This window comes from Theobroma cacao, chromosome 8 (assembly GCF_053813885.1).
Source record: "Theobroma cacao isolate CCN51 chromosome 8, ASM5381388v1, whole genome shotgun sequence".
NCBI lineage: Eukaryota > Viridiplantae > Streptophyta > Magnoliopsida > Malvales > Malvaceae > Theobroma > Theobroma cacao.
Genome location: NC_142646.1, coordinates 24,894,629 through 24,911,907, shown reverse-complemented (window position 1 = coordinate 24,911,907; position 17,279 = coordinate 24,894,629). Strand labels below are relative to the sequence as shown.

At 34.3% G+C, this 17,279-nt stretch overlaps 2 protein-coding genes across 3 annotated transcripts; one reads left to right on the top strand and one right to left on the bottom strand.

Moving 5' to 3' along the window:
• The first annotated feature begins 7,531 nt into the window (after nucleotides 1-7,531).
• On the top strand, nucleotides 7,532-14,051 carry LOC18592778 (vacuolar protein sorting-associated protein 9A-like). 2 transcript variants are annotated; one of them, XM_007019663.3, is made up of 7 exons: nucleotides 7,532-7,793; nucleotides 8,389-8,536; nucleotides 8,972-9,142; nucleotides 10,096-10,275; nucleotides 11,029-11,335; nucleotides 11,733-11,994; nucleotides 12,372-14,051. In XM_007019663.3, the coding sequence occupies exons 1-6, from the start codon at nucleotides 7,705-7,707 to the stop codon at nucleotides 11,990-11,992; spliced, it is 1,155 nt and encodes a 384-aa protein (XP_007019725.3). In that variant the 5' UTR covers nucleotides 7,532-7,704; the 3' UTR covers nucleotides 11,993-11,994; nucleotides 12,372-14,051. The 2 variants fall into 2 exon arrangements, with proteins under 2 accessions (XP_007019725.3, XP_017981563.2); XM_018126074.2 differs by having other exon boundaries at nucleotides 7,534-7,793; nucleotides 13,520-14,051.
• Nucleotides 12,031-15,282, bottom strand: LOC18592777 (RING/FYVE/PHD zinc finger superfamily protein). Its single transcript, XM_007019657.3, has 5 exons — nucleotides 14,738-15,282; nucleotides 14,447-14,546; nucleotides 14,122-14,340; nucleotides 13,128-13,736; nucleotides 12,031-13,036 (listed from the first exon to the last, which is right to left on the bottom strand). Exons 1-5 carry the CDS (start codon nucleotides 15,090-15,092, stop codon nucleotides 12,208-12,210), a joined length of 2,112 nt encoding a protein of 703 aa, XP_007019719.3. The 5' UTR covers nucleotides 15,093-15,282; the 3' UTR covers nucleotides 12,031-12,207.
• Between the last annotated feature and the right edge of the window lie 1,997 nt (nucleotides 15,283-17,279).

Genomic DNA, 17,279 nt, shown 5'->3' with positions numbered 1-17,279 from the left:
TTATTCACGTATAACTCTATAAATATTGTTTTATAAGAAAATAGAATATTTTACTTAATATTTCTTTTATTTTCTTATTATATTCAAATAACCATAATTTCGTTTTAAATGAAGATTTTAGACTTTTAAACTCATTTTGAATATGAATTGTGTGTTTTGTACTTATATATTACGTTTTAGCCAGTTTTAAAATTTTTGAGAAAAATGACCAAAATACCCTTGTGAGACAAAAAAATTAATATTTTATTTGTTTAAAGTTGGAAACAGCTTAAAATATTTTAGAACACGATATTTGACAATGGTTGCTCACAAGGGAACAGAGAAACTTATAGTAAAGCCTTGCGGGGTTTCGGGTTGACATTCCGGGCAATAAGTGTCTACCGGGACACCGCGGCGGTTGTCACGGGCTCGAGGGGAGTACCGGGTCGTGACATACAAATCAGCCCATTTCTCCCATAGTGGTCGGCCAAACCAGAAGAGAAGAGAAACCAAGAAAGAACAAACCCTAGGTGGGGAAAATCAAAGAGAAAGTGTTAGAATTCAATGATTTGATCAAGCAAAGGTAAAATTTCTTTGATTTTGCTAGTGATTTACCTTACCCATGCATTTCACCTTAATTTTCATGGTTGGATTGTATGTTTTCATGGGGAAATCATGGCTAGCCGAATGGGTTTGGTGAGAGAAATGATGTTGGAATTGTTTGATTTTGAGTTATGTTGGTGTTTAGAGTTAGTTAAGCATGTTTAGAAACAAAACAATAAGAAAAGAATCTATTTTCCCCATGAACCTTCAATGGTCGAACCCTATGTGAAGTGTAGAAGTAATGAATTAATTTTGTGATCAAGTGAATTGGTTGAAAAATTGATGAAATGATGATTTATGGTGAGAAAATGGAATGAAAAAAATTTTAGTGATAGCGAACCACAATGGCCGAAATTTTCAAGAAGAATTGTGAGGGTCGTTAGGCTGAATTTTAGATTATTGGAATTGTATTTAGTGAATTGAAATATTATAAATGAAATGGAGTAATTTGGAGCCAAATCGGATACAATTGTCATTTAATCGGGTAATAGGCCGAATTATGTCAACACCGCATTTAAGCGGTAGTCGAATAAGTTGCATATTATATCATGCATATACATTGTGCCTGAATTAATTTTATAATGGTCAAGCATTAATGTGGTGAATTATGTATTGTACATTGTGGATAAGTGGTGAGCAAATTACACTGGTAAAAGTACAGAGATTGTACTTGAAGATTGGGATTAGGAGTACATCGACTCCTAGAATTGTGAGTAACCTTACTATCGTCTTAATTATCTAAAGTGATTTTCATCCGATTTTATGATTTTATGAAAAATTGGTTTAAATGGTAAACCTTTATGTTTATAAACAAAATGTGTTTAAATGAAAAGATTTTATAAATTGTCTTGAAATTTAATGATGATTTTGAAAATAGAGTAATTGGAGACTCCTTATGTGTTGTAAATTTATGATTTGAATTGATGGCTTATGTTAATGTGTTGGCATGACTAGTTGGGTTGTGTTTTTGGTGAACTGTATGAATTGTTCTGTTTTACATTTACAGGCTGGATAGTATTATATTAGTCATGTCATGCTGTCAAAATTTTGTTGTATGGTGGATTTAACCTGCTGCAGGGGACAGGTTTTCTATGGACCAGCCTATTAGAGGGGCACGAAATTTTGATATATTTTATGTAAAACCCGACCCAATAAATACATGTCATGACATACATGCATTGAATAGCATGTTATTACGCTAGAAAAACACCTAAGAATAGACGAAACCCGATATTGTACCTAACGGTACACTTAAATTGATTTAACCTCGAACTAGTTCAAATAGGAATTGTAGGATGAAATTTAATATTTTATAGTCCAAGAATGACTAAAAATGATTGTTCGGAGTTCGAGGGTTCATTTGGGATAAAATTAGAAATTTTGATATTAAAAGGCAAAATCGTCATTTTGCCACCTAAGATAATAATTTGATCATGGAGTGAAATTTTTGACCAAGATTAACTATTTGGAGTATAATTTAATGATAGGAAGTGAAAAAGTTTAATTCTGGTGATTTTTGGAGTGTAGGGGCAAAATCGTAATTTTGCCACCCACGGACAAAACTTGAGATTTTGAGAGAATTTAGATCAAATTTGACAAATTGGAGAATAGTATGAGTATAAGGGATGAAAAATATGTCTATGGGCAATTTTTCAATTTTTGGGGCAAAAATGTAATTTTTGACTTTTACGGGGGCAAAAGTGTAAATTTCAAAAATTACTCCACCGAGACTTTGGATAAGTCTGAGAATTTTATCTAAGCTATGGATATGTGAGACAAGTGTATGGTGAAAATTTAGAAACAAATGGATGAAATTTTAAAAATGGGCCAATGGGAAAGTGACATGTGGCATTTTTTTAATGATATAATATTATTTTAATGACAAGTCAGCCCATTTAAACCCAAATTTTAAGTGCTGGCCAGCCATAAGGAAGAACAAGAGAGGAAATAGAGAGGAAAGGAAGAAAAAAAGAAAAACCAAAGAGAAACAAGAAAATTCAAAGGGAAAACCGTTTACGCGTCTAACGGTAAGATTTTTCGATTTTAGCTTGATTTCTACCTTTCCTATGCCTTTATTTCCATTTAGCATGCTTGAGGAGAGAGATCAAAAAGTGATATCAAGGTCTGGACGAAATTCTAGGGGAGAGAAATTGAAATTTTTAGGTTTTGATTTTTAGTTAAATTGATAGTTTTAGTTAATTAAATGTGTTTAGAAATTAAATTGGGCAAGAAATCAGTAAATTTTCACAATACCCACTCTTGGCTGGATGCTCAATGCTGTACAATGATGATGAATTGATTTTATTCTAAGGAAAATGAAGAGAAAATGATGAAAAACAATTAAACGTGATAGAAAAACAAAGTAGAAAATTAACCGACTTAATGTCCCATTTTTGGCCGAATTTTCCAAGGAAGGGAGTGAGCTGATTTTGTTGTTTTTAGAAGGTTATTGGCTGATATTTAATGGTTAGAAATGTTGGAGAGAGAATGGGATGATTTAGAGCTAAAATGGAGCGCATTAGCAATTTATCGAGCAAAGTGTCAAAAATAGGTTAATACCGCGTTTAAGCCGTTTTAGGCTATTGCATTTCATACCATGCATTAGTATAGGATTTAAGTTAATTATATAGTGATTTAGCATCAATGTGATGAATTGTGTAAATTTTTGTAATGTGACTAGGAGGAGAGCCTTCCGAAAAAGGCAAAGAAGTCGTACCCGACGAGTAGTGATCGGGGCACTTAGAAAGCTTTTAGTTTGTACAAATGGTGAGTAAACTTATTATTATTGTAAATTATCTAGAGTTTATTTTTAAATACCCTTTATGTATTTTATGAAATGAGAACGAGTTTAAAACGGGATTTTTGATGTTTTAGGAATAAATGTGATAAATAAAAATATATTGTATTGATTATGAAATTGAGTAATTGGAGGCTGCAAACTGACTTGAAAAATATATATTTTCCTAGGAATGGCTTATGAGAAATGAGTATATATGGCTATATTTTGTGAGTGCATTTGGGAAATTTATGTAAGTTGATTTTACTATGCAGGCTGGATAAATAAATAAAAGTCACGTTATACTGTCGAAATTTTATTAAAATTGGTGGGTTAGTCACTGCAGTGACGGGTTTCCGTGGACTGCCTATTAGAGGGGCACGGTAAACCTAGTTATATAGTTACTCCGATTGTAGAGGCGAGGAGGGTAACTCCTGGGGTAGTATTAGAGCTCACTTCACGTCGAACCCCCACGTGAATGTGTAACTCGGCCAACACCAAGGAACGGCTAATTTTTAAAAATAAAAATGTGTTTCACGTCTGAATATTTTAACACCCTTGGCGGACTCAGTTAGATACCTCGACCAAGGTATCCCTAAGGATTAGTTTTGGCTTGAGCCTTGTTTTAATAAAAGACATAAGCCTTAACAATTGTTTTGGTAAATTACAAATATTTTATGGTTTAAGAAATAAATTGAAAACATTATGAAATGGGTTGAAATTTGTTGTTTAAACTTGCCTCCATTTTACTCGCCTTTAGATATTTATGATAATGTCTGTTTACTCATTGGGATTGCAAAATCTCACCCAACTCCTTTCCACCCATTTCAGGTTCAGTATAGACTGTAGATAGCTGATCTCATCGAGGACTACCATTGGATCTGCATTTTCCAAACCGTAGGTTCACAGTCCTCTTTACTTTTGTTTATTCGGGGGCCCTCTTGTTACTGTAAATTAAATTAAGTATTTTGGCTTACTGTATTTCAGTATGTATAAATTTATTTAGCTTTTACGCTATAAAAATTATTCACGTATAACTCTATAAATATTGTTTTATAAGAAAATAGAATATTTTCCTTAATATTTCTTTTATTTTCTTATTATATTCAAATAACCGTAATTTCGTTTTAAATGAAGATTTTAGACTTTTAAACTCATTTTGAATATGAATTATGTGTTTTGTACTTGTATATTACGTTTTAGCCAGTTTCAAAATTTTTGAAAAAAAAATGACCAAAATACCCCTGTGTGGCGAAAATTTTATTTTGATTGTTTTTGATCTAAAATAGTATATATTCTCTAAAAACTCAATATTTAACAATGATTGCTCACAGGAAAGGAAAGAAACTGATATGTAAGCCTTGCGGGGTTTCGGTTGGCATTCCGGATAATGAGTGTCAATCGGGACGTCGCGGCGATTGTCATGGGCCTGAGGGAGGTTCCGGGTCGTGACATTTTACCTCGGTTTGAGAGGTGAGTATGGTAACCCCCGAGGTATAACATTAGAGTTCACTTCACGCTAAACCACCACGTGAGGAGAAACTCAGCCAATGCCAAGGAACGGCTATGTTTTCTAAATAAAAACATGATTTATGCATACATAACTTTTAATAGCTTTGGCGGACTCGGTTGGGATAGCTCTCGATCAAGGCATCCCTGATAACTGGGTATGAAAATGATTTTTTGACACGAGCCAAAGTTTTAAGAAATTCATAAACATGTTAATTACTCGATTTATATAAATTAATTTTATTTGATTAAAATGAGTTAAAAGGTGATGAATCACAGTATATTAAACTATTTTATCTGTCTCCATTTACTCGACTTTAGATATTTTAGATGGTATCTGTTTACTCACTGGAATTATATAATCTCAGCACCCCCTTTCCACCCATTTCAAGCTCAATATAGACTGTAGATAGCTGATATCATTGAAGGTTACAGTTGGCTTTACTTCCTCAAAAACTGTAGGTTTGTAGCCTTCGTTCATTTTTGTCATTTGGGGGTCCACATGTCACTGTAAATTAAATTTCATACTTTAGTTATCTGTACTACTATATGTAAGAATTTATTTTGCTTTTACGCTGTAAAAATTATTTACGCAGTATTTTAAAAATATTGTTTTATAAGAAAATTGAGTATTTTATTCAATATTTTTATTTTATTATAATAGTAATAATTTTATTTTAAATGAAGGTTTTAGATGTTTAAACTTATTTTTGATTATGAATTATGTATTTTGTACTTACATACTATATTTTTAGTGGATTTCGAGATTTTTGAGGAAAAATGACCAAAATGCCCCTGTGAGAAAAAAGTTTTGATTTGAAAAATAATTATAATCTCTCAAAACATAATTTTAGTGACTATTACTCACAGAGGAAGCGAGAAAAATTGATGTTAAGCCCTGCGAGATTTCAATTGACATTTCGAGTAAAAAATATCTATCGAGACGTCGCGGTAATTGTCATGCACTCGATAAAAATTTTGGGTCGTGACAATTTGACAGCCAAACAAAGGAATAAATGTTAGAGAGGGAATCGCTAAGCCATTTTGCCAAACAAACATGCTAGTAATGGTTAAATTAGGGTTTGTTTTGTATTTCCTTGAAATTTAGTGAGATAGGCAAAAGGGGCAAAGCGATTAGTTCTATTACACTTACAGCACGTTTGGTTCGCGGAATATGCAGAAATAGAATAGAATTGCTATTCTGTGGGAATAGAATAAAGTGAGAATAGAATAGAATAGTTATTACTTTGTTTGGTATTGTGAATGGAATAGAGCAGGAATTGCTATTATGACTTATCACAGTGTTTGGTTGGTAGAAATAAGATTGGAATAAGAAAGGAATAGGTGATAAAAAGACAAAAATACCCTTGACCATATTAACAATTATTTTCATAAAAAAATAAAATTATCCTTATTATCATTTAAATACACATTTATCCCAAAAGATAATTATCCATCATAATTATATTTTTTCCCAATTACTAAAAATAATTATAATTTAATCACATATCTTTATAAATAGATAATTATTTAAAAATATAATTTAATTATATTATATTTTATCTATAATAATCAATTAAATTTGTGTATAGATTTTTTTTAGCCAATTCTTCATATATTATGAATCATTTACACTTGTGTTTAAAAAAAATATTGGAGAAGAAATATTAGGAAAAAAATGAAAAAACTAGTAGAAATAGAAAATCATGTTTTTTGATATCAATAATTTATTATTAAATTAGTAGTATGATTTTTAATTTTAACAATTTGAATCATTTTTCTCTATTTGTATTTTTCATGTCTTAACCTTTTAATTTACATTTTCATTAAACATCAATAATTTATTATTAAATTATTAAATAATTTATATTAAATTAGTTATATAATTTTTACTTTCATTATTTGAGTATTTTTCTCTATTTGTATTTTTTATTTTTTAATCTTTTTAATTTTTATTTTCATTAAAAATTAATAATTTATTAATTGATATAATTTTTATTTTATTTTATTTTCACTTTTTATTTTTTTTCTCATCTTTCCTTTTTCTCTTCAAACGTTGGAGAGCTAATTTGGCGTTGGCCCTGGCTATGTCTAGCCGTTGAAGCATCGATCTGGCCAATGGAGCCACCACAGCGAAGGACGACAGCGGATGTAGAGGAGGACGGTTGCAAACTTGCTGAGAGAGAGGAGAAGACGGGTAAGAGAGAGGGGAAGACCCACAGTTGAGATAGTGGCTGAGAGAGAGGACGAAAGATAGGGGAAGATCAGTTGAGAGAGTAGATGAAGACAGGGGAAGGTCGGCTGAGAGAGGAGATGCTTTTCGGGGGAAGGGCGGCTGAAAGTGCTGAGGAAGACGGAGGAAGGAGAAAGAGAGAGAAAACAAAGTAGGTTTTATATGAGACATAATCGTGATATTATGAATCAATTGAGGGTATTTTAGTCAAATGATATTTCAAACTTATTCCCCGTTTACGAAATAGATAATACCAAGGGAGGAACTGGTATTAATCATTTTCACCCCAAAGATAAATCTGAGAAATTTCTATTCCTTAGGAATTCCTATTCCTCACCTTGTTTGACAACCAAACAAGGGATGAGGAATGGCAAGGGAATAGAGGGGGAATAGCTACCAAACGTGCTCGTTGCATCCTTTATTCATTATTTTAGCCTCATTACACTTACTTCAACTTTATTTATTTATTATTAATTTTATACCTATGGCTTATTTCTTTCAACTCTCAAAGGCTGCTGTTACTCTGCTTTTTGTTTGTTTTCCTGAATTCAACAAAAGGAGGCTCTGATTTGTGTTTTTGGTTCAGTAATTAGTCATAAAAGAAATGGAGACGACTCACTCACTTCCATTCGACTCTTTTCTCGACAAAATGCGAAACCCTGCTTCTCTAGACCTTGTTCGATCCATCAAGAGGTTCTTTCCTTCTCTTTTGCAATTCTATTTTTTATCCATTTAGATTTCTCTGCAATTGCTCTTTGTTTCTTTTTGTTTTTGGTAATTTAGATGCGTTTTAGGGTTTTCTGGAAGAAATTCTTTTCAATTTTATATGAAAATATTTCGCTCAATCCCCGTGATCTTAACATTCGTTTCAATCCTGATTCCGAAAATCGTAATGTTATTCTTAGCTATTATTGAAGGAAAAAATTTTATTATAAGATAGCTTATGTTCTCCACAAATCTATTGTAGGAAATATTCATTCCTTTATGCTTACATTCTGAAGTAGAACTCTATAGCTTAAATAAGCGATTTGCGCTCAAGCTTGTAGTTGTTATCGCGGTCAATTTTCTTTTTATTTCTTTTTTCTCTTTGTTGTGTGGCAAGTTGTTATTGCAGTTTGATTTGATCTTCTAATTTAATAGGAATTTTACATATATTGTATAGAAAATTTCAGGTGTTCCGTGGAGTCCTCATGAACAAAAATAAAGGAGAAGAATATAGAAATTATGTTTCCTGGTTGTGCATTTTAGGTACCAGAATTCTTAACTTAGAAAATGTATTTTATTTCAGCTTCATTGTGTCATTTTCATTTAATGCGGGAAACCCGGAAAATGATGGGAAAAGGATACAGGACTTCTTTTTGACAACGGAAGCTGCTATAAGGGATCATCCTTTATGGGCAGGCTCCACCGATGAAGAAATTGACAATGCCTTGGAGGTTAGCATTTTATATTTGCAAATGATTTTCTTTATAGTCTTGTTGGTGTATTAACCAAATATTTCATACTTAATACAACAAACTATATGTTCGGATGGATTTTGCCTCTAAGTTGGAGTAATCAGCCATTTAACACATTTAGTAGTAGTAGTGGTGGTGGTGGTGGTGGTGGTGGTAGCACAACTTAGGAGGAAAAAAAGAATTCAAAAGAAGCTGAATAACATTAAGAATAAAAAAACCAGGCAAGCCTTTGTTGTTAGAATAGTGCATGTTTTTTAAGAAGAGAACTGTTCTAAGAACAGTGATAGGTCCAACTTTAGTTATATTAAATAATACTTTGATGTGCTTGTTAAATTAGGGCCTCTGAAAAACAAAAGGACTGCCCAAGTACATAAAGTTACAGTACTTTATATTGACGTGTGCTACTTACTGCAGGGTCTGGAGAAATATGTTATGACAAAACTACATTCGCGGACCTTTGCATCCTCTGCTGAGGACATCAAGATGGATCGAGAGATCTCAGAGAAGATATGCTTGTTGCAAACCTTCTTGAGGCCTGAACATTTAGACATACCAGTAGTGCTACAAAATGAAGCTTCATGGCTGGTATGCCTGCTGACCTCATTAAGTATTGGGAAGTTTGTTTTAGTGATTAATTCTAATGAAGCTATGCTCTTTTAATGTTTAGTTTACAGTCATACACTGGTAAATATTTAGTCAGATATTTTGTTGCTGCAATGTTGAGCATTTTACATAGATTTGAGAGCCTAATTTAGGAAACTTGTTTTCTGCCCAACTCTGATGTTACTTGCTTAATTAATTGTCAATAAATAAATTATTAACGAAATAATTTTCACTTAGAAATAGCATTAAGCATCACAGCTTCAATTAACTGATTAATAGTTCATTTACATTAAAACTATCATGACATATGGCATGAATGAAAAAGCCTGTAGCATTTTTTCCTAAAAAGACAAAACCTCATATAAAGCGTACCCTGTTACCTTCTGAAAGAGGAAAACTGTGAAAAAGTTTAGATGCTGGATAAAAGGTTTCTGATTTCACCTTAAAAGGAAAAAGAGGAAAAATAACAAAATGGTTCTTGATTTTAGTTTTAATTGGTTCACTTCAATCGTTGGACCTATTGTTGGATCTCGAAGGTAGAGGTTGTTGACTAGTTACAAAACTCTTGTATTCATGGATGATATCAAATGTGAGATAGGGAATACACATTATCTTCTTACATTCTGCACTATCAGGTTTTTCAAAATCTGCATCATGTCACATTACTTTTTATTGAGGTAAAGATCATCTACGCAAAATTTCATTTTTTGGCCACCAATGGAAAACGAGATTGCTTTTGGACTTAGGTTTACTATGACTGCATGGTTCTGTTTTCCTTTATCGTTTATGTTTGTAAGTGTTGAGATATTCTGCTGATCATGTTAGTGCACTGGGAATTGCTTTCTTTACTTTTTTGTTTTATTTATATTGCGTCAAGTATGTGACAATACTTCCTCCTAATAAGTAGTAGTCACACTTTTTCCTTCTGTCCCCAGCTTGCAGAGAAAGAATTAAAAAAAATCAATGCTTTCAAAGCTCCTCGTGAGAAGCTTCTGTGTATCATGAATTGTTGTAGAGTCATCAACAATTTACTGCTCAATGCATCAATTTCAGAAGATCATGTTCCAGGAGGGGCAGATGATTTTCTTCCTGTTCTTATATATGTTACGATCAAGGCAAGGTCTCCTTGGTAATAAGCCATTCTACCAATCATCATTCTCATTTTGTGGATTCTTATGTCTCACTGTCTCAGTCACAGTCCCATCATTGCAAAGTGTGGTTTGTGTTAGTATCATTTTTGTTTTCATTATACAGTGTCTGAGAATTTATGCTCAATCTATATATATTCTTGACATTTAATTCTTCTTTTGAATATGCACCGTGTTTTACTCACTGAAAATTCTTGATCTCTTACGTTCCTCATTCTGAAGTAATTAAGTAATCTAAGTAGCATGCTATGTTGTCTGTCATATTTGTATAGTTTTCTTATCCTTCTATTCTGCCTGTTGTCATCAATTTCAAAGTCCCCAAGTTATTAACAAAACAAACCTTTGATCCTTGTTATGGGTGGTTGCTATTATCTTCAGCAGTGGCTCTTCTCTTTTTGTCTTCTATGTGTGTGCATGAGTGGGTGTGGGTGGTGGCAGGAGTATAGTCTGCTGTTTCAGGATGAATTAGTTATCATTTATAAAAGTGTAGGTCATTTGGTGTTTTTGACCATGAATTATGTGATTTTAATGGCTTATTAATTCAAGTTTTTATATTTGCATTGGCACGAACTTTAATCTTCTAGTGCTTCAAATGATCACTGCATTCCTTTTAATCTTCAAAATTTATTTAGAAGGACAAAACACTGCAGATTATTTTGTTGCTTTCAGGAAGTAATGATTAATTCTCATTAATGTTAGTTAACTAAATCTCATGGACAGGCCAATCCTCCACAATTGCATTCCAACCTCAAATTCATCCAATTATACCGGAGGCAGTCAAAGCTTATCTCAGAAGCAGCTTATTATCACACGAATCTTGTCTCAGCCAAGTCCTTCATTGTAGACTTAAATGCCAAATCTCTTTCTATTGAAGAAACTGAATTTGAGGAGAGTATGCAAGCAGCAAGATTGGTCAATAGAGTGCCCCAAATAACCTCACCCACCATAGATAAGATATCAACATTTGGGAAGCAGACAGATCCTGGTCCATCAACAGAAATGCACAAAAGGAAAACTAACATTAATGGTAAGTTTGAACAAAACTACAGCATTTAATGTATGCATGATTTACTAATTTTTTTATTTTATTCTTTATCCATATACTCTAATATTCGCTCCATTCTGTATCTGAAAGGAAGTTAACCATAGAGAATTGTTTGATTGAAATTCTGTCTTGTACAACCTCAGTACACTGAACACCAAAAAGTCTCTACAAAGAAAAGTAAAGATCATTTGGTGCTGGAAGGGCTGACTCGTAGTTAGGATCCCCTCTCCCTTCGATTATTCAACCATCTCGTCTTCTCATATGAAATGAATAGTTCTCGCTCCTAGTCCCACTTCCCCAGCATTGAAGTTAAGTTCTTATTAAGAAATATCTGTGATTCTTTTTCATATGAATTGAATCTTTCAATGTTGTCAAACAGATCATCACATAGCCATTCTTGGATCAGCTGGGTCAAATTATCCTTACATGGAAGCTGAGGCTGGTGAACTGACAGTAGCTGATGTGGAGAGATTACTAGGTTTGTACAAGGATGTGGTAACTAAGTATAATAGTTTGTGCAACACTGTTAGACACCTTTCTATTTCCAAGACCACAGTTTCCCCGGCTTCAGAAGGAACTAATGACTTGTTAAGAGGGCGTAATGGAACAAGCCGAGACACAGATTGCAAAGGAGACTAAAGGTAAAATAGTCTGTGACATCTTTACAAATGAACCACTTTGTTTAAATAAAGGTTAAATTTCTTTAAAGTAATATTCTATACAAATTCCTTGGATAAAATATGTTGAACAAGCAGCTTATGGCTCCAAAACCGTGGGGGAGAAAAAGCCCTGTACTGATAATTGCCCTTTAAGCTAAACAGAAACTATTTACATGTTTACACACAAATATACATTCACCCTACTGTCAAGGCAGTAGTAAATCCAGGACCATTACTTCCGATTGCTCCCCTACAAGTGTCAAGTTGAGAAAACTTTCTAGCTTCCATTCCAGAATTTGGAATGCTTGTAGATTTCTTGTGAAGCGAGTTAGCACATCTCATGCATATGAACTTTGCAGGTATTGCATCAGCATTGTCAATTCCTGCACACCTTGTGTGCTGCCAAACACCACATATATCACAGGCCAACATTCTCTCACCGTCATCATCCTTTGCCCCACAAGTGCAGTCAACTGTCCAGTTATCTGTTCCCCTCTCCAGCCGATATCGGTTAAGTCCATGCTTTGATGGACATCTTCCTTTAACTTGAATTGATCCAGTTGTGCCAACCAATAATTTCAGAGTTATGTTGTCCTCTACAGAACCGTAATCTAGTAGATGCTCAACTTGAAACCTCTTAAACATGGCATATACATCTTCAAAAGCATTTGTAGCTTCAGATTTAAGATCACCGATGGTAGCATTAAGGGGTAAAACAATCAGTTCAGGGGGAGGAACTGGATCATCTTTAGGTTGATCAGAAAGCTCTAAATGACACCAAACACAAATGGCAAAGGGATTGTAAGCATATGGTTTGTAGTCTTTCACAAATTGCTTGCAATCAAGAAGCTTAGTAGCCGAGTCAATCACACATTCCCTTGTTGCTTGAGGTCTGTAAGTCAACATGGTTTCAGGGTGGAGCAAGGAGTCAAACAAAAATTTCAGATCACCCTTGATGTGCTCTTCTGATGGGCAATTTGAGTACAAGCTAGATTCATTTGGCACGGAACTAAGGGGCTGAAGCCTGTTTGGTCATTGTTGTGTAACAAGACATTTGTTAGTTACAAAGATCCAGTAAACAAGAGATAGGTTAACCAGAATTGAATTTGCCTCACCTGAACTCAATATCACTGGAGTTTGGATTGCAACGAGCCTCAACCACCTTGCCATTGGTTGCCAAATTCCCTCTCAAGTGCTTAAGGCAGTAATCAAGAAGTTCAGGGGAGGCTGCCTTACTCATGACGCCCTTTAGACCACGCCTGGTTACCCAGTTGGAACCTGGAGCTGTGGCCATTAGCACTTTAATCATAGCTTGCTGCAGTGATTCTACATCATTTCTTGTCCATGCACACAATACATTTGTGGAAGAGTCTGACATTTTGGATGTTTTAGGCATTGAGGTCCTGTGGCTTTCAGTGATGAGTCTTAGGAGGAATGAAAACAGATCCTTGAGTGTTGAAAGTTCTGAACATGACAAGGACTGATAAAAAGCAATGATGTTCTGCAGGCGAGTTCGGGTCTTACGCCCTTGGAACAGAAGGGGGGACAACGGCATGGTCGAGAGGTTATCCACTGCTCTCTTGTAAGCATCTTGTGTGAGGGCGTAGCTTCCAGATCCAAACTCATAACCCCAGTTACCATACCAGGAATGGCCTCTGGTAATTGCATGAAGCAGCCTGTATTCCATACCATATTTCTTTGATACATCCATCACGGTTACCTTCCTGTTCAACAAAATTACCAGAAAGTAGGATTGATGAAACACTCTACGGTGTTCTCAAGAGTCCTTAAATCCTATATTGAAGAAAAAGAGAAAATTCACACTTATTTAAGCATTTGTAATAAGTAGAATAGTAGTAATACAGTAACAACACAGGTGAAGAAAAGAAATGTACGGATAGACTGATGGCTGTTAAGACAGGTACAATGGGTTTAAGAGGATGTGAAAAGGCCATGTAAAGTATAGGCGAGGGTTTTTCTTTACCATCTTTACACAAGTAAATTAGTAGAAGGAAGTGTGAAACTGCAATAATTTTTTATATTTGGTATACTGATGAATAAACAAGCGAATGAAGGAATGAATGTGATAAGGTGGGTGGGTGTCCAAACCTGACAGAGAGAAGTGTGCAGAGGGAATCCCAGAAGTTCATGATGTGAAAACCAGAGAGAAGGTTGGAGCCTCCTTCTCTGCCATTGACAGTGAGAAGATGGCCGTAACCATTGGAGTGAACAACTCCATGCAGCAAATGCGTATTATCTTCAAACTGTGAATACTCCCATTCTTCAACATCATGGACATCATCATCATCATGATCCCCACTAACCACTCTGTTGCACAGATGAGATGAGATGAGATGAGATGAGATGAGATAGCATTAGTTATAAATAAAGCTAAATCCGAAAATATTAGACAAGAAAAATCCAAAATTTTGACCTTGACGGACAAGACTTGTTCTCGTACGAATTGATCCCATTATCACAAGACCTTATGATAAAATGGTATCTTTTTCGGCAAACAGGATGCCCGCTCCATCCTATCATTTCAAAACCCAACACAATTTAGTAGTTACTCTCTAATAAATAAAATCATTTTTTTCTTTTACTCTACTTAGTACTATCATTAGTACTCGAGTTAAGTAAAAGCTAGTTTTAGTTAATGTGTATACAGAAAAAGAATGCGAGCGAGCATGCCCAACTAGAGTGGACTCCACTCCACTCCACTTACCAACGACTCGGCACTGGTCGCAGTAGACAGATCTTGAGGATCTGGTGACGTCCTCCTCCACGATATAAAGCGCCGCGACGATCGGCGAGGGATCGTGGGCGTCCGTCACAGAATCACCCACTCTAAACAGGATCTGCCACGTCATGAGGCAGGGAAGGACTGGCGGTGCGAAGGCCGTGGTGAGGCGGGCGTGGGAGGATAGGAAGCTCCGGACGGCTTCACGGAAAGGCTTTCCGGAAAAGGCGGCGGTGGTGGAGGGGGAAGGGAAAGAGAGGAAATCGGAGAGGTCGGCAGTGACTCTGGTAGTCCTGCGAGCTCTCTTGAGTGGCCTGGCTGCGCTGTGGTGGTCCACCATTTCGTTAACGAAGAGGAGGGTGTGTTTGTTTGTTGTTTGGTCCAAGGCAAAGGGAGTGAGAGTGTGTCCTGGAAACGGGAGGAGTTGGAGGGGAGGGGAAGACCAACTTTGCCTTTTGTCCTTCACAAACGACGACTAGGGTTTTGGCCCTCGGGTCTGTTTTTTATTAGAGGTTGCCCGCGCTACGGTTGCCAAAAGACCAAAACTCATCATTTTCCCCCCTTTTCCAAATTTCTTTTCTTTTCTTTTCTTTTTTAAAGGTAACTTTTCGAATTAATAAAAAAATAATTCTTTATTTAAATTATATTATATAATTATTTTTCTAATTTTTAAAAGTTTTTATTTTCATGTTCTTTATACTATTTTCATTTTTATATAGGAATAATTTCTTTGAGCTCTCCAAACATCTTGATAGGACTCTTTTAATTATTCCTCACCTTAAGATATATGTTTTAAAAAATAAGTTTCACTATAAATTATAATTTTAAAATAATCATTTTTATTTAGCAAATGGCGGCTATCATTTACTTGAATTAAACACAATAAAAAAGAATAGAAAATAGCTGCTTTCAAACTTGGATATGGGCTTTTGGCTTGGATCAATCTCCATGAATCTTTTACTTATGGAAGATCCACTTTTGGCTTCTAACAATTTATCAAAGTTAGAATAAATCATACATATATTAAACTCAGGACAAAACATGTCAGGAATTTAGAACACGAAAATATACTTGATCTTTTATACCTAATTTGACAATAAAAACAATATAGATAAGATTAATTGTTCAGATTCAATATACTAAAATCTTCCTTCTTGAGCTATTACCTCTCCAATAGGTAAAAATATGTTTTTGTGTAAATAAGAGAGAATATTTAATCTTAACTTTGTGTAATGATCCTTAGTCCTACTTATCGGTCCTGTTGGAGTGCTAAAGGGATGAATGACACTAAAATTTTAAGGTATGCACTTTTGAGCTTGTAGAGCTCTTAATTAGCTGGAGGAAAAATGGTTTAGAACTTGTCAAAATTAAAAGATACCAAGGAAAGGTAGAGAAAAGTGGATAATATAAGAGTATTTATAGTGGTTCAGTCTTCTTAATCTACATCCATTACCTTAATTTCCCAATCAAGGATGTTCAACCCAACTTTACTATAACAGTGGAATTGACAACTTCCTCCAAGTTTTTACAAAGTGAGCTTTTAACCTAAACTGTAATCTCTTTCAATGACTTCTTGAGTGCTTCTCATACTTTAAATTTCCAAAAAAAAAAAGAAGGAAAAAAAGTACAACTAGGTATCTTTAGAAATCTGAAAAGATTACAACCAAACTCAAACATTTTTTCTCAAATAGGAGTAAAGAACAAGTGTTTTGGTGAAGGTCATTTAGCTTTTTGCTCAAAGTGGCTTTTGCTTCTTCAAAATCTGCTTCTTTGACCATTGAAGCTTTTCTTTTATACTTTGGGGGACAGATTTTATTATTCAAGATAGATTCTAGTTGTTAGGGACAACTTCGATGCCATTTTAGCTATTATTTTGTCTTCTAGTGTTTAAATTCAAATGGACAAATAGAGTTAGACTAACTGGTTATAGGCAGCTCTAACTGATTATAGCTTCTCTATCTTACACTGTCTTGTTACTATGTGTTATACGTTAGCCGATTATAGGAAACTCTAACCAATTAAGAGATCACTGTCTTCAAAGTTCTCTACTTCAGCATACTTATCTTAATTGGTTTCAATCTTAATTGATTAACACAAACTCTAATCAATTAAAAGATTTTTTGAATTTGAATTTCTCTATTTTGGCTCTTTTTAACGGTCAAACTTATTTTGAATTTAAATTTTTGATGCTTAGAGATTTTTCAGGTTTTGTGCTCTAATCGATTAACCACATGCTTTAATCGATTAGCACACTTTTGTTTTTCTTTTTCCAGTACATTCTTAATCAGTTAACCCTAGTGCTAATTGATTAAGATTTTTTTTGTTTTGCTTCAGCTTGTCAACTAGTCATGCCTTAACTAACTAAGGCTTTTTGTTAATCAATTACTAAAATTTTGTCTTCACTAACCCTTTTCTTCTTTCTCACTCTAACTAATTAACCTATCTATTATGTGATCTTGTCTTTAAACACTAATTTTATTGAGAGGATTAACTCTATTCTACACACTATAGTAGTAAAGTTAGACAT

Coding starts and splice junctions, on each gene's coding strand:
- LOC18592777 (XM_007019657.3), bottom strand. CDS start 15,092: ATGGTGGACCACCACAGCGCAGCCAGGCCACTCAAGAGAGCTCGCAGG. Junction 14,341..14,446: donor AACAAGTCTTGTCCGTCAAG/GTCAAAATTTTG, acceptor TCTGTGCAACAG/AGTGGTTAGTGGGGATCATG. Junction 13,037..13,127: donor TCCAGTGATATTGAGTTCAG/GTGAGGCAAATT, acceptor ATGACCAAACAG/GCTTCAGCCCCTTAGTTCCG.
- LOC18592778 (XM_007019663.3), top strand. CDS start 7,705: ATGGAGACGACTCACTCACTTCCATTCGACTCTTTTCTCGACAAAATG. Junction 7,794..8,388: donor CTTGTTCGATCCATCAAGAG/GTTCTTTCCTTC, acceptor ATTTTATTTCAG/CTTCATTGTGTCATTTTCAT. Junction 8,537..8,971: donor AAATTGACAATGCCTTGGAG/GTTAGCATTTTA, acceptor TACTTACTGCAG/GGTCTGGAGAAATATGTTAT.